Source organism: Ictalurus punctatus, chromosome 10, assembly GCF_001660625.3.
Source record: "Ictalurus punctatus breed USDA103 chromosome 10, Coco_2.0, whole genome shotgun sequence".
Lineage (NCBI taxonomy): Eukaryota > Metazoa > Chordata > Actinopteri > Siluriformes > Ictaluridae > Ictalurus > Ictalurus punctatus.
This window is the reverse complement of record NC_030425.2, coordinates 25559718-25581036: the sequence shown is the minus strand read 5'-3', so window position 1 is coordinate 25581036 and position 21319 is coordinate 25559718. Positions and strand designations below refer to the sequence as shown.

Here is a 21319-nt window from a genome sequence, read left to right as displayed (position 1 = left end):
CAGTCTGGGGCTGTGGTGGTTTGGCAGTTAAGTCTCTGGCTTCTTGATTGGAAGGTTGGGGGTTCAAGCCCCAGCACTTCCAAGCTACCACTGTTGGGCCCTTAACCCTCTCTGCAGCCAAGGATGCTGTATCATGGCAGACCCTGGGCTCTGACTCCAACATGCTGGGGTATGCGAAGAAAAGAATTTCACTGTGCATATGTATGTGTGACCACTAAAGACTCATTATCCGTCACAAAAAGGGGAGGAGCTGGATCCTAACCGGGAAAGATAGGGTACTGCTGGGTTGCCAGATTGAAAATTGTAGTCTATTTTTTTGCTTTGTATAAATCACACTGGAATAAAAGACAAATCCCCAGTAAATCAGAACCAAATCTCAACGGGAGAATCTCTCCCTGTTTATATTGAATTTTTGGGGATTTAAATTAATTGATTGTTTTGGATGTGAGAGCTCCAATCTGGCAACCGCATAGGCTTCTATCTCTCCTTACACACCGCATACACACCGCATTTACGAGCATTTCCACCCCTGTAGCAGGAGCGGGTCCGACTCGGGATATTTCCCAGTCCTGATTTCTGTCTTATTTTCCAGGATAAAATGGGAATTTTCGGTTTTGCGCTTTGTTTAGCAGTCACTGCATGTTTGTGGAGGGGTGAGTAATCAAACGCATGTTGGATGAAATATTACACTGCAGGGTGAAAAAAAAAAAATTAAAAAAGGGAATATTAACACTACATAATGAAACTGTTTAATCCATTAATGCATGAAGGTGTCTGATGTTGCAGTCTTTATTTAGCTCTGAACTGCACACTAATGCAATCTCAATCAGAGATTTTTTATTCTTCTTTTATTCTCCAAACACTACAAAACTTTGGACTGAAACGTATTTTGTGCTCCTGTAGTAGATTTGAGTCTTATTTGTTATATCTGATGATAAGAGTACTTCTATGGCTGTATTACAGGCTTGCTGTTTCATTAAGCTTCAGGCCACTTATGAAGAAGCAGTTAAGGCTGATTGAATTGTTTCTGCATTAACTTTAGCTGGCAAATTCAATGATCTATTGTTTGTTTGTTTGTTTGTTTGTTTGTTTGTTTGTTTTATTAAAGACAATTGTCTAGGTGTCCAGTGAACATTTGCATAAATTTTCTGTTCTGTTTAATTTCATCAGGACGTGCACATCATAAGTGTAGGCACTAATGTACAGTATGTAGGCTACTGTATTTAATGAAAAATGATCAAATGTATACAAAACTATAACCCCAAGTATATGAGAAAATGAACACACAAGCCTCTGAGATCTGATCTGAAGGAGTCGGTGTAAGAAAAGTTAGAATAGATACAGTATGTCGATCAAATGGGATAAGATGTCCGAATCACCAAAAAGCTTGTAAATGTAAGCTCCATTTAAATGGGGTGTGCTAACTTTTGCACTTGACTGTATAAGTGTGTGTGTGCGCATATGAAAATCATGAATCGGTTTTATGCTATACTGTGATATAATATTAACGTGAGTGCATTCTTATACTCTTCAAATGCTGCGTTGGTTTCGTATCAAATCCATACGTGCCTCCAGAGAGAGCTCAAAACTGCTATGTTTTCATCACAGCTCACTAAAAAAGAACAGAATTTATTTTTTATGCTGGACATGTCTTTGACATTTCAGTCTACTTTGTTGGTGTGTAAAAAGATTTAAGCTTGAAATGTCACAATTACGGATTGAAGTCGATTTTACGCTTGCAGTATTTCCAGCTTTGTTAAATACAGTATATGTGAATTGCCTTTAAATTGTTGTGAAGAAATATAGAACAGAATGTTTGCTCTCATTTGCTTGCATTTATTGCGTTTCTCCTCGGTGGAAGATTCTGTTTTAGGTCTTTAATCACAACATAGAATTTATTTTTTCCTCCTGAGGGATTATGGATGGTACTCCATTCCATTTTTGTTCATCTGACTAACCTTAAATTTAATTTGCAATTACAGCTGATGCTTTCTCTCCGTATACGGAGCCTGCGCTTCTCTCAACGCATCACATCTATCTTACCATCTCTGGATGAATCACGTAATGCATTAAAAGGCTTGATCTCATAGCCTCACAGATGGTTGGGAGCGAAAGTTGATTATGAATGGTTAAACTCTTCTGGGAATAATACCTGACACAAAGCAAGTCTTCATCTCGCCAGTATTTTGACTACAAATGTCCCCTTGTGTAAAAGAACTCATGAGAACCACATGGCCTCTTGAACTTTTGCTGAAAAAAAAGAGGGAATATTTAATTACAGGTGCATTTAGACGGGAAAACAAGTTTTGCAGAGTATTGTTGATGTGTGACAGTGCATCACAGATTTTTGATAAGCCTTAATGGTATTTTGTCGTGATTTGCCTTTTCAATAACACTCAGGGTGTGCTGTTATAGGAAAATAATCAACGATGCAGTGGTGTGATGTGGCTTGATGTGAAGCAGTTAATAAAACAGTGCGTCCCTAAGTGTTTTATTCCTCTTAGACCACAGCAGTTTGCTAACAATTTCAATTTGTAATTTAATAATGAACAACATCTTGCACTTTTAACCATTTATTGTTACATTTCATTTTGTGGAATGTCTGTGAAACAAGTTATTTCCTGTTGTCATGTCATCCACGTAATGGGGGTTTAGGACGGATGCAAGTGCAGTTAAAGACTTTTATTAGAGCGAGACAGGCATACAAATCCAAAACGTAAGACAACAGCGTGGTCAGAAACATGCAAAAGGTCAGGCGATCGGCAAACGGGCATAAACAGGGCATGGCAAAACACAAAACGAGAAACAAAGTCAATAAACATGAATCGAGAACGAGAACTATGAACGACCGCTTGGTAAAGAGATAAACTCAATACTACGCAAAGTGCTACGAGACATGAGAGGTTTAAATGATAAACGTAAGCATGGGTTAAACACAGGACAGCTGAAACCAACGATGACACACGTCCGGGAAACAACCAATGACAAAACATGGGCGGAGACAGAATATAGCCATAACAAAAGCACGTGTCCAAGGTAAACAAAGTCAATGTCACTGAAGACCGAAAAGCGCGCGTTCGCTAAGAGTTTGCGCACGAGCTTGCGCTTCGGTTTTCCGAGCACGCTGTAATACTGCAGCGGTGACTCAAGGGGAAATCGTGACACCTGTTATCACTCACATTATCGCAGCTATAAAGCAGTCATTCTCTAACCAGCCTCTCTTTTTTCCTCTCTATTGATGATAAAATAACGTTTTTAATGCAGCTTGTTGTGTTACCGAGAAACCCGAACGTACAAAGTTATCTTTCCTGAAGACTTTCTCACGGCGGAAAACTTACCGTTACAAAAATATGGCACTGGAGACTCCTTCTATAAATAAATAAATCTCCTCACAGAAAACTTTACAATATTAACAACTATTCCATATATATAATAGCAAATATTACTACAGAAATGATAATATTAGAATGAGCACATCAATGTTAACCTGCGACTGGAGTTACATAGCTGCGAGAGCTGAAAAATTCATCAAAAGCACTGAATTGGATAAAAACATTGATCCCAAATACAAAGTTCATAAATCAAAGGTCAGTTAACTGGTTAAAAAGTGGAAAGTGATGTTTATCTGCATCTGTTGAAGTTTACTTTTAGAGATCAGTGTGTTTATGTGACAGCTGGTAGTAAATTATCAGACTCCAAGACTGATAGAGCTTCAAGCCCTGAAACCGAGCAGAAAGTCACTGATTAGAGTTTCGAATCGATACGCTTACATCCGAATGAGCTGCTCAAGCTGTTCCAGTTGATTTGCAAGCACTTCTCATTTGCTTCCCGATGCTGAAGACTTTCACTGCGTGCACACGTGCAGCCCAGATTGCTTCTCTCAGGTCGAAAGAGTTTCACTTCGTTAGCTGATTAACTATGTCGTCCTTACAGCGTCCATTCAAGGAGAGCATCAGAGGAGGCTGTATCGAGACCTCATGAAGGATTACAACCCTCTAGAGAGACCCGTGTTTAACGACACCCAGACGCTCACCGTAAACTTCAGCTTCAGCTTGATGCAGATCATGGATGTGGTAAGAGAAGTTGGAAAGGATCAAATTCATGCCGTTAGGGTGGAGTTGAGGTATAAGCGTCAGGCTGTACCTTGTACAGGGAGTAAAAGTCTACTGACGGCTTTACTTGTAACATATTCATACATCAACGTGTCATGTGAATTGGGTTATAATACTGTTCAGTAACGAATAAGGAGCTATGCAGGGACTGAGCAGGAATGAATGATTAGCACTATATCAACGCCTACCTCGCTATTGTTAACTACTAATGGATACTCAGTAATTACTCCGTAAGTAATAATGGTTTGGAACTCCATTATGAACTAAGCAATAGCTACTGAGACATATATCTCCTGGAGAGCTATTAGCTCTTTTAAACTACTATCGATTCATTCCTAATCACATCAGCTCCTCAAATGCTATCTTATCTACCTAAATATTGACAAACTCCTCCAACACTTCAATAAGTAAAGGTCAACACAGCCCTTATTCACCAACGTCTTTTACCTTTACTTTAGATGCATAATTGTAATATCATTACAAATACCACGCCGCTAACAAATCAGCTAACCTTAGTCTAAATATTAGTGTGTGATGGGCGTTCTGGTGCACTACAGCTGCCGTCGCATCATCCAGGTGGATGCTACACACTGGTAATGGTTGAGGAGACCCCCCACCCAACCCCCATACTATGTAAAATGCTTTGAGTGTCTGGAAAAGCGCTATATAAATGTAACTGTAAACGTAGACCAAATATTAGGTTATGTAAATTGGTAGCTAGAATTGGTCACAAATGGTAGCCTTTATAATTGTGTTGTGTTGTTATTGTGCGATAGAAGCAGACCTACAGGATGAGGAATTAGCAATGGCTAAATTGGGTGCGAATATGTACAGTACTGTGCAAAAGTTTTAGGCACATGCAAAGAAATGCTGTAGGGCAAAGATGCCTTCAAAAATAATGAAATGAAATGTTTGTACATTTTAAAAAATAGATACGGTACAGAGCAGTAAACGGTAATAAATGAAACAAAGTCAGTATTTGGTGTGACAGAAAAAAATCTAATTAAAATATTAGTCTCAGGTAGACTTTCTACAGTGTTATTAGGAAATGAGCTGTAAGTGTTATTGAGCATCTTGCAGGACCAGCCACGGTTCCTCTGGAGACTTTGACTGTCGCACTCGCTTCTTATTTTTGCAGCAAAACCCGGCAGCCTTCATTGTGTTTTTTGCCTGAAGCGTGTCCCTTACGTGCTTTCTTTACTGACCTACAAACATTTTGTGCTAACAAAGTTTGTACTAAAAAAAATAGGGTGCCTAAAACGTTTGCACAGTACTGTACGTTAAATAGCACCTAAAAGATTTGTTAATGTCTTTCGAGTATGTAGAAGGAATGACTTGATTATATACAAGTGTCAACATAAAGAACACGCATTCTAAATCGTTTTGCATAATTTAGATCATGTCCTCTATAGTACAAAGATGAGATTCTGAGATTGCTATGTCACAAATATTACAACTAAGATTATAAAACGACCAAAACTTTTACCCCTAGAACTTTCTTGCTAAGCTAGCTAGATTAACTAGCTATGTATGACGGATAATGGAGTGTTGTTTGTTATGGAAATGTTACATTTTGACAGGTTCGACTGCTGTTAATTAAATCCCTGAGAAAACGATGAAGCAAATTCAGACTGATATTGGTTCAGTGATAGTTTATTAGCGTCCCCATGTCCACTAGTACGTCCTTTCATGGCCACCAGTGACAGTCTACTAGTGGTTAGCTAGCAATTTAGTTATATTAGGGTATTTGGGATGGTGGTAAGGAGGGTCTTGCTTTTTTAATGATCCCTCCTTCACAGTGAAGGTTTGTCTAATAGTGTATCTGACCTTGGGCTGAATTTTAAGCCTACACCGCAGGCTTATCAGATTCAGCGTCCAGATTCAGCAAAACCATCAGTGCGTTTAGAGTTTAAAACTAACCTTGTCTGATTGTTTAAGCGATAAGAAACCTGATGTATTGCACATCCCTTTTTCCTAACCATAAAAGAGACCTGGACTGTAGGGATCATAATCTGTAAAAGATTTTAAGCTTGTTATAAAAGGTTGTGTTCTTTAATATACCATCTTTTTGTTGTTGTTTTTTTTTGTTTTGTTTTTTTGTCTAATGGATATCATTGATTTTCTTGTTTTAGTCCGTGATTTTCTTTGTTTCACAATTTTATTCTTCTCTCCATGTGCACAGGATGAGAAGAATCAAGTTCTCACAACAAATATATGGCTACAGCTGGTGAGATGAATTCTTTTACACTTCATGTCGCAGGACACACCTACATCTCTCTCTTTTTTTAAAAAAAACACGCCACATCGCATGTCTTCGGAGGACAATAAGAACTTTGTCAGCAATATATAAAGTTACCTTTTTATGGACTATGGAAGGCACTCTCAAGAGAGGGCTTTAGAGAGAGAGAAGAAAAGGAAGAATATAGAAGATAAAAAATATTCAACTAATCATAAAATAACAACAAATGAAAACAAAACACAGTTTGAACAACAGAATAGGAAGGAATACCGGGGAGAAATTTTTTTCAAAAGAGAAGAAAAACAAACCAATACAATGGGGAGGAAAGTTCTAGCGAGTGAAAGAGAATGAATAGGAAAAAAATGTATGTTACATGCAAAAGTGAGCGTTCATATACACCCTACATTTGCGTAATTAATTGGGAGACTTTTTGTTTACGCTAGAATGTTCAGGTATCTGAACATCTGAACAGGTATGCTCAGGAAGTTTCTCCAATTTCATTTTTAAATTGTGAAATTGATGCCCATTGTCACGTAAAGGAGGCGCGGACAGAAGCAAGTGCAGGTTATGAACTTTAATCCAAAAACAACAAGTCCAAAGGGTAATTCCAAATTCCACAACATTAAATACCACAACACTGAATAATGCTGTACCAGCCTGCTGTGCAACGAAACACTCTATTGGTTTAAATTCTACGTGATTAGTGCATTCGATTAGAAATGAAAAGATGTCTAAAACGTAAAAAAAAAAAATAATAATAATAAACAAGCTGCTATTAACATTTCACAGCACTACCTCAAGCTGTTTACTTCCTCACCATGAGACGTGCAGTACAGTGCACGCTATGTTCTCTATCCATCAACCTGAAGTGTTTCGGATCCCCGGTGTAAGAAACAAACCAGGCTCGTGGATGGCTTTGACCTTTATCCGAGCACACGGCGTAATTTTCTGCCTGTGTTTCTATAATTGCATTTGGATGTGCACTTTTAAAACCTCACATGCATCTTCTTTAAGGGACACTATAATACAGTTTAGAGCCTAACGAGAAAGAGTGTGCTTTATGGACTTGCTCGTCATGTTTATAGTTATGTTAGACAAAGTTTTCGCATCAGTTACTGCTGGTTAGTTCTGAATGATACTGACAGGCTACACGTAAAGAATAAAACATGATGTGATGTTATATGAAAATAATGATGGGGTGGTGTGATGCAGGCAAGTACAAAGCAGATTACTGTTACCACCCCAAAATGTCATATAGTATATAATTCAAATTCAAAAAAAGTATATAATTCCTATAATTAAACACAAAAAGTTTAAATAAAGGACAATGCATCCTACTTCATACTTCTTTATCTGGTTATCGTTACATTTAGTTTTATTTTATAGCAGCTATAATGTGCATTATACTCTGTACTTATGATGTCATATATATTAATTATTGTGCTTTATTTTATACTTATTATTATTATTATTATTATTATTATTATTATTTTCTCTTATCTGTGAATGCTTTTATTTCTATTATTTTACTTTTTTTTTTTTTTTTTTTTTTTTTACCATTTTATTTTGTCAAAAAATTTTTTGGGCTGCATTTTAAATGTTAAATGTACATACTCTATATATGCAAACAAAAGTTTTATTAATATAACTGTCATTTTCTTACATTAATATGATATTCATTATGTTTCAGTTCAGCATTTGGATGATATATTTGTGTCGTTGTTCTTTTACAGTACTGGTTCGATCATTACCTTAAATGGAACGTCTCCGAATATCCCGGCGTGACGAGCGTCCGATTTCCTGATAGCCAGATTTGGAAGCCTGACATCTTGCTTTATAACAGGTCTGTAAAACATGTCGGTCTTTGCAATCCCAGAAGTCCTGACCTTTATCTTTATCTGTTTATCTGAAAGAGTTGAATGGGGTTTGACTGGAGGCCGACCTCACAGAAAGGTGTCAGGGTTTATAATGTTGCTGGGAAATGAGCTGGAAAGAAGTGCAAGGACACAAAGTCTCTGCGCCGTGGTGAAGAAAACAAGGAATTAGCCTCATTTGTCAATGTCTTTTGAAAGGAATCCTCCCCAGAGGAGCTGATTATGTTTTGTTGTATTCCTGCGCACCATGTGGAAATTAATTTTTCAAGGATGAACTCGCCTTCACCTTGTCCTCTATGCTGAAGCGTTCAGCAATTAATAAAAATGAGAGTAACTGCAATGCCCAAGGTAGCAGGATGTGTAACAAGATCACACTTCATATTACTTTTACAGGATTATACAGTCGAGTGCAAATGGTTGCATCCTGTATGATTTTTGAATGTTGAAAAAAAAAATTATCGACCAAAATGTATGCTTCCAAAAAGATCAAAGTCGTTCTAGTATTTATAATGAACGAACACACTTACAATGAGTGAAACTTCACAACTAGATGAAGGAACATAGGGAGAATGTCAAGACGAATTAATCGAGGGAGGAACACAGAACAGGTGCACACAATAGGTAACAAGACCAATGACAAGACAGGACCAAAATACAGAATGTAAACAAAAGCACAGTGTGAGAGCAATGCATGGTGCGGTTCAAACAATGACAGTATGTATGGGCAGGCATCATAACGGCAGTGAAAAATAAATCCATAATTTCTCTGAGACAGTCTATTACTGCATCGATGCGGCGTGGCATGGAGGCGATCAGCCTGTGGCACTGCTGAAGTGTTCTGGAAGCCCAAGTCGCTCTGATAGCGGCCTTCAGCTCGCCTGTATTGTTGGGTCTGGTGTCTCTCATAGATTCTCTATGGGGTGCGGGTCAGGCGAGTCGTCTGGCCAATCAAGCACAGTAATACCATGGTTAGCAAACCAGTTACTAGTAGTTTTGGCACTGTGGGCAGGTGTAGAGTCCTGCTGGAAAAGGAAATCAGCATCTCCATAAAGCTCGTCAGCAGACGGAGGCGTGAAGTTCTCTAAAATCTCCTGGTAGACGCTGCATCGACTCTCCACTTGAGAAAACACAGTGGACCAACACCAGCACATGACATGGCAACCCAAATCATCACTGACTGGAAACTTCACACTGGACTTCAAGCAACTTGGATTCTGTTCCTCTCCACTCTTCCTCCAGACTCTGGAACCTTGATTTCCAAATGAAACGCAACATTTACTTTCTTTCATCTTCCCCGTGATTGTGGTTGTGTACTGAACCAGACTGGGAGATTAAAGGCTCAGGAAACCTTTGCAGGTGTTTTGAGTTAATTATCTGATTAGAGCTCTTCTTAGGTCAACCTTTCCAAGGATATAAATACAATGAGCTCCAAGGATATAAATACAATGAGCTCCAAGGATATGAATACATAAATATAAAGTTTCATTTTTGGCATCCACATCAGATTATTTGCTCTTAACAAATCTCTTAAAATGGATGATTTTGAATTTTTGTAGGACCAAGTACCATTAACATTTGCAAGAAAAATACACAGAATTGTATTAAGAAGCGAGAAGCGAGGCTGGGGCTGATTTCTTTCTAGCCCAGTCTGTAGATTCATGCAGTCTATCTGGGACAGTCGTGTCAGGTGAGTACACAGAATGACACGTCCCCTGGATTTGATCCCCATTTGGGCTGATATTTTTCAGCCTGCTTTGCTGGCACATCTGTAATACAGTTGTGATTGTAATGAACAAAAATGAGGTGAATTATTTACTCTTTAATATATTTTTTTCCCCAAAATGCATTTGGAGTCTAAACACACATTGTCAAATCAGATTGCTCATTACACAAAAGGACGGATGACAGAACTGTGAGTTTAGTGGGGTTTTTTTTGGTTTGTTTGTTTGTTTGTTTGTTTGTTTTAAGTTTACTTTATGTTTCAGAAGAAACTGTAGGGCATTACGGAAAAAAAAAAATTAACAATCACGAATGCAGCTGTCTGTTTGTCTTTAATTGTGTGTGTAAGATAGTTTGTACCAGTATTATGTCATTGCTATATAATGCGTTGCACAACCCTAATAGTTGTTGGTCTACTGATAGATATTAGAATTTAGAGCCTCCCGACTAATATCACAAATAGTCTTTACTGCTAATAAGTTACTTATTGTGCTAATAACACACTCTTTGTGTTTTCCACAGTGCTGATGAGCGATTTGACGCCACCTTTCACACCAACGTGCTAGTCAGCCCCAACGGCGCCTGCCAATACTTACCACCAGGTACTGTAAAGCTTTATTTAACTTTCATTATAGATCACTTCTACAATCTAGAAAGTTACGAGGTGTGACTGCAATGAGTAGATTGCAGATTAGCGTGAAAGCACAGCACTAAAGGATTTGTTCATGGAATTTGACGGATCAGCGTTGATCTCTCACACAGCTCTGCAGCAGATCCTGATTGATCGTGACGTTACTATATCACTCCGTGTGAGAGAAGACCTGTCTTCTCGCTTGATTTGCTCTTCCATGCCACTTGGACCAAGTTGAACTCCGCGCTCCTGAAGATAAATCAATGTGTGCAAGAATTCATGAATCAGACATGAGTTATTTTGTTAATTATGTGATAGCAAATGGCCTTTTCATGTATGTATGGGCTTTTTCAGAGATCCCTGCTTTAAAACAGAATGAGGTTGGAGTCTGAGCAAGGTGGGATTTATGCGTGTTTTCCCACCATTAATAAATTGAATTTACGACCATCTCTGGTCTGGTTTAACTCATGTTTGTGATATTTCTCCTCTCTGTAAATCCCCGGGAGTTCTCTGCATCTGTGTTAATTGAATCATCACTTATTTTCCCCTCGTGATAAAACTCACACTATATTATACAGTATATTAACTCATATTTACTTATATTACTTATTTTATCACTTATACAAATTTGCATTTAAAGGGGCGGTTTGTATTTTTTTTAGAGCCTGTGAGGTGAATTGCAGTTGTACTGGAAATATCTACTATCCCTTCATGCCAAACCACCACACCCAAGTCTGCATGTATTATGAAGGGCGGTGGTAATTTCAGGGCCGGAAAAATGTAAACAGGAGCTTCAAACAAACAACTTCTTACTAACCAGATCCATTATATCCATTGGCGATACTGAAAAATCATTGTTTCTTTGAAATTTTATTAGGTTACTGCAATTCTAGATACATTTCCATCTAGATAAAATGTAGCTTTTTATTTGTACCTGAAAGCTGTAATAATTAAACCACAGATTAACAATTTCTATGACATTTATACATAAATAACGAATAATTCTTGGACAATTCTGTACAAATACAGATCGATACTTAAAAGTTTGCATTTTTTTGGGCCTTCAGATAGTTCTTCTGCAGTCACCTTGCATCCATGTTCACAGGCATCTTTAAGAGCACATGCCACATCGACGTGCGCTGGTTTCCCTTTGATGTTCAGCGCTGTGACCTGAAGTTCGGCTCATGGACGTACGGCGGCTGGTCTCTGGACCTGCAGATGATTGAGGCTGACATCACAGACTACATAGCCAATGGGGAATGGGACCTTGTAGGTAAGTTGATAAATCTGTATCAGCAAAAATAAATGTGTGTCCTGATTTACAATAAGCAGTTACGGTGTGGTTACATTTTACTAAAAATGCAACAATAAAAATGGGTAGCACGTTTGCCTCGCACCTTCAGGGTTGGGGGTACGAATCCCATCTCTGCCCTGTGTGCTACAGAGGCTCCTCCGGGCACTCCGGTCTCCTCCCCCAGTCCAAAGATATGCGCTCTAGGCTGATTGGTATTTCCAAATTGTCCGTGGTGTGCGAATGTGTGTTTGTAAAGATGTTTTATGGGTCTAACATCTATAACAAGTAGAGATGCACCGATGTATTGGCCAATAATCGGTACTGGACAATAAAGGCTATTTTTCACACTATGGGCCAACGGCCAATAGTTTAAAAACATCCGATGATCAGGGCCGATTATATCCTGTCAATCAAAAGAGGGTGGGAAAACACATCAACTTCGTGCTGTGTGTAAAGATGTCGTCTCTTGCGTGGAATGACGACAAAACTGCAGTCTGTAATCTCTGTAATATCCACACTGATAAAATCTTACACCAGAAGTGAGCAGTGGGAAGCGGGAGTTTCGGCGTCGAGTCTAATTTTTTTTTTTTGCCCGCCACTGCTCGCGCTGAATTAAAGTGCCAATACACTGATGAAAGATTTAAATGAAGATGAGTTGACAAATATATTTGTCGAGTAGTATATTTCAAATCCAGTTAATGTTAATATATAAAAAGTGTATATTATATATTACCAGTGTGATGTTCAGTGATGAAGTAGAAATGCTTGTGTTTGTGGAGAGTGAATGTGAGACTAACAGGAGGTTTTTTACAATTCAGTCAATGTTAATATGAATGAATAACATTCAATAAGTTAATAATCTTACTTTAATCTTCAGAATTGAGTTCATGTGTTCATGTTCATTAGAGTAATGTGTGTTCTGTTGATGAGACCAGTTACTGTCAAACAACTTGTTGAAATGGAATTATTGTGGAATTAATTATTATTCATTTAAAAGAAGGCATAAAAGGCAGAACTATAGGTATCGGTTATCGGTATCGGCCGATATCACTCTGAATAATCGGTTATCGCTATCGGCTGAGAAATTTAGTATCGGTGCATCTCTAATAACAGGGGTTCTCAGCTCCCAGTGCGACGAGCACTGTTTGTTTTGAGTTGGTCTGCACTTATATAGCGCTTTTATCCAAAGCGCTTTACACTGTGGCTCATTCACACACACACTCACACACCAGTGGTTGCAGAGCTGCCATGCAACCCTACGATTAATGGACACCCCGCTCTACCACCTGAACCACAGCCACCCATTTGCATTTGTTTTGGTCCTGTCTCTAACCCTGTTGCGTCATTGGTCTGTTATTTACTTGTTCTTAGTTCTGTGTTTGTTGCAAAGTCTTGTCAATTGTACGCATGCGTTTCTAGTTCCATGAGTAATATTTCCTATTTTTCACTCTTGGCTGTTTTCCTGTGTTTTGAACTGTCACGCCCATGCCGGAATCAGCACCCAACTACGCTACAAATGACACCACATAGCCTACAAACATGGCCGCCGAGGACTCCAGCTCCCATCACACACGGCCCCTCTCATGTGATTACTGATCACACACAACAGTATATAAGGACTGATGGAATGATACCAAAATAATTTAGCCTTGTTGCTCCCTCCATCCTGAAAGAGACCACACGCATCAGGATAGAAATGGTCATCCATCATAGGATGAAGGTGATCAATGAGAAGATTGATTCACAGACACTTCTCTCTCAGGGGACAAGTGGAGCCAACCCATGCCAGCAAAATTCCCCCAAAGCGTAACAGAGCCACTTGGTTTTCCCTTAATGTGTCTCCTCTATGTAAGATTGTTTTGCCAAAATATTCCACGTTTTCATACTGTTGTTCAGAGGTTCCTGGCCACAGGAATGAAAGGTTCTACGACTGCTGTAAAGAACCTTACCCGGATGTGACGTTCACGGTTGTGATGCGCAGACGGACGCTGTACTACGGTCTAAACCTGCTCATCCCATGTGTCCTCATCTCCACACTGGCTCTGCTCGTGTTCCTCCTGCCTGCAGATTCAGGCGAGAAGATCTCCCTCGGTGAGTCAAATCTGCACCGTGAAGCAGCTTTCTCATGACTCAGAAAAACCAATAATAATAACATTGTGGCAGAAATATTATATTTTCACAACCAAAAGGCCATGTTAACACAAATCATCACAAAATGTCAAGGTGTTTTTTAGATTCAGCCAGTGTGAAATATCAAGAGGGCTTAAGGTCAACTTTCGTTGTGTATATATAAGAAACATTCATGAAAAAAGAGTTGTTAGGGTGCAGCTCAAGTACAATACAAGTTCATCCAAGTTTACTTCAAGTGTATTATTGTATGGTTGGAGAGATGTACTGTAGCGTGCGGGCTGCAAGTGTGTACACTCAGCGTGTTGTTTAGCAGCGCTAATCTTAATATCACTGTTATAATTTGTAGCGACGGTCAAATCAGAATCAGGCAGCAACAAACAACGATAATCCACAATTCAAAAATGAAAACACAAGGTAAAAAAAAACAAACAAAAAAAACCCACCAAACAACAGGAAACACGGAATCAAAGAACAATACTTGATAATGCACACTTACATCGCAATGAGAGAAATGTACATAAGAGAATATACTGACAAACTGATGAAGAGATTAACACAGAACAGGTGCACACATTAGGTAACAGACCATGTGTAAACAAAAGCACATGGCATCAACTCAAAACGAGACATTACAGCAGTGCATGATGAGTAATTAGTCTTTATTGGTTATAGCACAGTGAAATTATTTTCTTTGCATGCTCCAACATGCCAGGAAGTTGGGGTCAGAGCATAGGATCACCATGGTACGGCGCCCCTGGAGCAGAGAAGGTTAAGGGCCTTTCTCAAGGGTCCAACAGTCCCAGCTTGGCAGCGCCAGGGTTTGAACCCTGACCTTCCAATCAGTAACCCTTAACCTAAGCCCCTATGATGTAAATCAAGATGTAGATGTAGATTACCTTCTATGTACTAATAATAGTATGGTTATGAAACTTATTTCTAATTATAAATATTTCTAACAACTATTTTGAAACAATTATATTGTCGATGCATTCTGGTATGTGGTTCTCTCCCGATTCAGATAAACAGGAAACGTTGCCAAGATGGTCGCTGAGTGGACAGACCTTACTAAGAGAACATCGAAGTAACATCTTAAACAAGTTTAATACAGACCTTTCATACTGTAAAATATGAAAAGATCTAGCTAGCTTGTCTACCTCACTCAGCTAGTTGTGAAATGCACATATCTCAGACATTGCACATATCAGACATTTATATAAATATATATCAAATAAAAGTATTAGGATTTCATTATATTCAAAAAAGGTACCATTATAGTGAACCGTGTACTCGAGTACTGTAACAAAAGTAAATGTATGTAATTTGTTACTTTCCACCCCGATAACATTAAGAACAATACAATTGACCAGTGCACCTTTAAAGCTAATGAGCCGATGAGCTTTAAGATTATTCCCCGGGTCCATCTGTTTGTCGCACCCTTATAGATGTGAGAACTTTTACCATTTTAGTTTGCTCATTTCCCTGTACCGCTTCTGCTCTTTTTTTGCTGACGTTATTAAATGCTATAAACATCACAGGCGACATGTGGAACTGCCTCCGAAGCAAGCACAGTGCATGACAATTTATGCAGTCGGCCCCACCAGCCGAGATAAATGATCAGCAGTGAGATTGATAGTCGAGTCAGACATCTCCTCTGTGATCGATGTAGGTAGATAGCTCTGCATGCCAAACACCTTTATTTTCAGTACCCTTAGTCGGAGCCCCAGCACAGCGACCTGCGGGGCAGACTCCAGGAGGCCGAGTCTGACGTCGTAGTCGAGCCTAGATTATTTTTTCCATTCTATCAAGTCTTAAATTGTATTAGTGTGGTGGTCTGTCTGCCAGAATGATGTCGTGCTCAGAGAAATTCACTGGCAGCGGCTTCCAGAATCAATACAGGGAATTTCAAAGCTTAATAGTAGAGTAGAATTGTGTGTCTGGTGCTTTTGGGGCCTCGTCTGTCTTAAATGTATCTATGTGTAAGAGTGACTGTTTGATTGGAAGCCTGGGTTGATTTTTTTGGTGGCTTGTCTATAGATGTAGAGCATGTGGGGCATTTACTGTATATCAGCCATTCAACAACTCTTAATCATTTACAGCTCCATACGTTCTGAACTCCAGTAAAATACAAATTTGCTATTTTGAGTGACCTGTGATTTAAGAACAAAACAACAAATAACGTTGCTGTTTTACAGATATAAGTCAATGTTTCATGGATCTGGTCACCTTTTTAGATGTTGTGCAGTCATAGAGGCTCACGTCCTCATTCGGCTCTTAAAAATAAAGGTTCTTCAATGGTTCATTACAGCACCATAGGTTCTGCAAAGAACCTTCTTCTTGTTAAGAACCATTTTTCATTGTATAGGGTTCTTGGTTCTTTGGAGATTAAAGAAGTTCTTTATGTTTCATTATAAGTTCTTCAGAGCAGTGTATTGGTTCTTTAAGGCATCATCCCTTAACAGGTTAAAGTGAACACTGTACAGTTGTTTTGTGGTAGTGGAAAAGGTTCTCCTCCATCATTCTTAAGAACCTTTCTTTGTTTTTTTTTGTTTTTTTTACAGAACTTATGATAACATGTTTCCTTGTGGCACTGCTATGAAGAAGCATTTGTGGGTTCTTTAATGCACCAGTAAATAGATAGTTCCCTAAAATACTTGAGAGTAAAAGTTCTTTGTGCAACTTAAAAGGGTTTTCCTATGGCATCAGGCTGAAAACCCCTTTTTGGTTGTAATTGGAACCTTTATTTTTAAGACTGAAGAGTTATTAATGTTATAACAGTTGAAACTACAACAAGCGCTAATAAAGGCGTTTGTCTCGCACCAGCAACCACACCTGCAGTATCAATCACAGTTGAATTTCTTTTTCAAAAATCCGTTTGATCTTAAACTATCAAAATGAACAAAAAGTCCATAGTTTCCCATCATTTTCCTTGATTAGACAGGATGTGATCAGCAAGTTTAATCTGCCCTTTTATCCGGCTAGCTACGTAACTAGCTAGGCTGTTAATGTGTCTTTCGGGTGCTGATGTGTAATGAATGTTTCCGTTCCCAGGCATCACAGTTTTGCTCTCACTGACTGTCTTCATGCTCCTGGTGGCCGAAATCATGCCTGCGACATCCGACTCAGTGCCTTTAATCGGTAAGTCTGATACAGTGAGGTAATTATTTACAGCTAAAAGGAAACATGCTAATTGAAACAAGTCTAATTCCAAGCATGTCTTATATCAGCGACCGCAATGAAGTTAAATAAAACATGGATTTACTTGGATGCTGACTTACACACCTCACTCTGGTACTTACAACCATTCCTATTAGTCTCTCTGTAGTTATTGAATCATTTATAGTAGTTAGAATTTAGTCTGCAGTTGAATAAGTGAATAATAGTATGAATAATAGTAAGGGATGTTTAAGATGACTGTGTGGTTAAAGTGAGTGGACCTACTCTGCCAACATGGAGGATGTTGATGCTTTACCATAGAAAGTGTGACTGTTCAGAGAGGATGTTTCTGAATTAGTGCCTCTGTTTTCTTTCTCTCAAGCTCAGTATTTTGCCACTACCATGGTGATCGTCGGGTTGTCGGTGATAGCCACAGTTTGGGTCCTACAGTACCACTACCATGATCCTGATGGAGGAAAAATGCCAAGATGGGTGTGCTGCTTTCTCAAATACTACTACTACTACTACTACAAATAATAATAATAATAATAATAATAATAATAATAATAATAATAATAGCATTTTATATTTAATTTTATATAGTTCTTAATAATAACCCAAACATATATTTGTCAGGGACAGATTTTTTTTTTCTCCAGAAATCTCCTCATACTGAATCATATATCATTTTATAGCATGTGAAAACTTAACCTGTGAAAATAAATGATTGGTGTAAAAACGTGAAAATAAATGAATCATGTGGGGGAAAAAAATTTAAATGGCATGAATAAATGAATCATTTGTGGAAAAAGAATAAGATAAATAAAATCGTGAAAAATCATGGGGAAATAAATGTGGGTGATAAATTAATTTGAAAATCATGTGAAAAATCATGTGGGAAAAAAAATGTGCGATAAATTAACCATGTGGGGGAAAAACATGAAAATAAATGAATAACTTGGGGGGGAAATCATGTGAAAATAAATTAATCACTTGGGGGGAAATCATGTGAAAGTAAATGAATCATTTTGGGAAAAATTTAAGTGCAAATAAATTAATCATTTTGGGGAAAAAGGTGATAAATTAATGAATCATTTGGGGTGGAAATCATGGGAAATAAATTAATAATTTTGGGGAAAAAGGTGATATATTAATGAATCATTTGGGGTGGAAATCACCTGAAATAAATGAATCATTTTCAGGAAAAAGGTGATAAATTACAGAATCATTTGTGGTGGAAATCACCTGAAATAAATGAATCATTTTGGGGAAAAAGGTGATAAATTAATGAATCATTTGGGGTGGAAATCATGGGAAATAAATGAATCATTTTGGGGAAAAAGGAGATAAATTAATGAATCATTTGTGTTGGAGATCACCTGAAATAACTTAATCATATTGGGGGGGAAAGGGGATAAATGAATGAATCATGGGGAAAAATAATGTGAAAATAAATGAATAATTTGGGAAATAAATAACATGAAATGAAATGAATCATGCAGAAATAAAATATATGAATAATGTGATCATTCCCATGTGAAATCCGTGTGAATGTTTTCCTGTTATCATTCCTCTAGACACGTGTGGTGCTGGTGAACTGGTGTGCGTGGTTCTTGCGGATGAAAAGGCCAGGCGAGGAGCGAGTGCGCTCAGCGTGCCACGACAAACGTCCGCGCAGCAGCGTCTCCAGCGTGGAACCGACCAACGGGAACGTTCTCTACATGGGCCTGCGTGGTATGGAGAGCCTGCCCTGTGCCACGTCGCCTGACTCGGGGGTGGTGTGTGCTCGTCTTATGGGTATGTCCGATGAGGCTCCGTCAGTGAGCAGCGGGCAGGGAGACACGGAGCTGTCCAAGATCCTGGACGAGGTGCGTTATATTGCCAAGAGATTCCACGACCAGGATGAACAGGAGTCTTTGTGCAGCGAGTGGAAGTTCGCCGCCTCGGTTATCGACCGCTTGTGTCTCATGGCCTTTTCCATGTTCACTGTCCTCTGCACCATCGGCATCCTCATGTCAGCTCCTAATTTTGTCGAAGCCATTTCCAAAGACTTCTTCACTTAAACGCTGTGGGTGTGTGTCGTTTTTCCTGCAGCTTTTTTGCAGCGTTTCTTGCAAGTCAGAGGTGTAGTTCAGACAAAATTAAAAAATGGACACATTTTTTCCTTCAATAAATATAAACCAAATCAGCTAGGACATATCTTCTCGTACTTTGTTCTCTAAACTTGTCTTGGCTGATTGACTACATTTATGTAAATGTAATCTTTTCTAGCTGAAACGTTTAGAGCAAGTGAGTAATAAAGAGTAGAAATGACTTGACTTGACAGTTGTCTGGTGTTTTGTAGTTAAAACACAAATAATCTCTGTTATTATTCTCAGATTATAAAGTGTGCAGTATATTCGTAACTATTCATATAATCAATTATAATCACAATAGCCTTCACACAGTAGCTGGACTGTAACCTGATACACAATGATAAAGCTCTGCTTTTGTTTTCATTTTAATGTCTTTTCATTTAAGTAAAGAAATCAGCAATATTTCAATTTATTTCCATGTATCGTCTAGAGTGATCACTGTTTCCTTGTATCTGATGTGGATGGTGTGTCTAATTTTGCACATTTTCAAACTTTATGCCAGCAAACACTGCTAGGAAAAGCAGATATACTGTAAGTCATCATTAAGCTGCATAGGTCTGAGATTCCCTTTTTTTTTTTTTTTCTTTTCATTTTATTTAAACATTTTTTTTTTCAAACTCACCTTTATGATATGGAGTGACAAATAAACATATTTTTCTATATCCTAGAAAAATAAAGAGTGCCCATGGTCATGCTTCTTGATTCTTTGAGCTGATCGAAGGAATGATAACCTGGATGTGCACGGAAATGTACTACCTACAAATGATAGACACAATACACACACTTCTTTTTGATAACTTTCGAAAGTTTCCTACGAGCGTGGGACCTGCTGCTGGAAAATTTGAACTGCATTAGGTGCAGAATTCGGTTTTAACTACGAGTTCTGCTTCGGCTTTGGGTAAATTCCACACACAGAAGAAAAATTATTCAAAGAGGGTTCCTTAATAACCTAATAACAACATATGCAAGAGCAAATCATGAACAAATGTAGTCTATAGGTCTTATTATGAGGTGATAATGGAAACTAAATTGTTTCCACGATGTGCGTTAAGTAAGAAATAAAAGGAAAAAAAAAATCAACAATGGCGTGGCATGATGTGGCCTAATAAACTGAAGTTGATTACTTTTCTGTAACAACACATGCCATCCCGAAGTCTTATATACTTCCTGCCACAGCAATCATGCTATTACAACTATTACAGTTTTTCATTTATTAAAGAATTTGTCTTTTTTTTCTCAGAGAAACCATAAAGCGCAAACTGAAGTCTGTCCTGAAGAATTTCCTGTAACGGAAAAGTAGGAAAGTTGAAAAATTAAAAATGCTGACACTGGAGACTTCTTCTGTAAATGCTAGATATCTATATTTACTGTCCTTGCTGGAAACAAAACCCAATAGAAACCCTCATAGAATTTGTAATAGTTTTAATGGTTATAATGGGATTTGTATTGGTTTTAATGGAAACTGTAATGGTCCCTGTGAGTCTCTACTGGTAATTTGTTGCCTTCTATTGGTGGCATGTTATGTATAGTAGATACCATTTAGGACCAATAATGGTAATGGAAATATGTCCTAGTATGTATCCATTCGTAAACCATTTGGTAATGGTTTTAATGGTTAACAGCTTAAGGTTTGTAGTGGAAACCATTAGAATTTCTGTGATGGGGTATGTATCAATATTTCAAACAACACAACAAACTGTTATTTTCCCCCCAATTATATTTTACAGTAAAAGACCCAAAGTTTAAACACAAGGCTCAATGAAGTGATCTCCCAGCATGCAGGCTTCCAGTAATACCACTATGCCATCTGGTGACCGACTGTGATAATAAATCATGGATTTTATTACAAGGGATTATTTTAGATATAAGTGTGTCCATTCATTTATTGATATGTTCATTGTCTGTAACTGCTTATCCAAATCAGGGTCACCGTGGATCCCTGGGAGTTTAAATCATGGATGAGAGACACCAATCCATCACAGGATACACCTGGGCTCATGGTACTGTCTGTTACTATTGGTGCATCTCAGCT

At 38.3% G+C, this 21319-nt stretch overlaps 1 protein-coding gene across 1 annotated transcript; it reads left to right on the top strand.

Annotated features, from left to right (window-relative positions):
- Positions 1 to 355: 355 nt before the first annotated feature.
- On the top strand, positions 356 to 19979 carry chrna7a (cholinergic receptor, nicotinic, alpha 7a (neuronal)). The gene is made up of 10 exons (XM_017477383.3): positions 356 to 653; positions 3934 to 4073; positions 6295 to 6339; positions 8085 to 8194; positions 10467 to 10546; positions 11681 to 11848; positions 13766 to 13960; positions 17048 to 17134; positions 17535 to 17644; positions 18730 to 19979. The coding sequence occupies exons 1-10, from the start codon at positions 599 to 601 to the stop codon at positions 19213 to 19215; spliced, it is 1476 nt and encodes a 491-aa protein (XP_017332872.1). The 5' UTR covers positions 356 to 598; the 3' UTR covers positions 19216 to 19979.
- Positions 19980 to 21319: the final 1340 nt, after the last annotated feature.

Coding starts and splice junctions, on each gene's coding strand:
- chrna7a (XM_017477383.3), top strand. CDS start 599: ATGGGAATTTTCGGTTTTGCGCTTTGTTTAGCAGTCACTGCATGTTTG. Junction 10,547..11,680: donor CTGCCAATACTTACCACCAG/GTACTGTAAAGC, acceptor CCATGTTCACAG/GCATCTTTAAGAGCACATGC. Junction 17,135..17,534: donor CGACTCAGTGCCTTTAATCG/GTAAGTCTGATA, acceptor CTTTCTCTCAAG/CTCAGTATTTTGCCACTACC.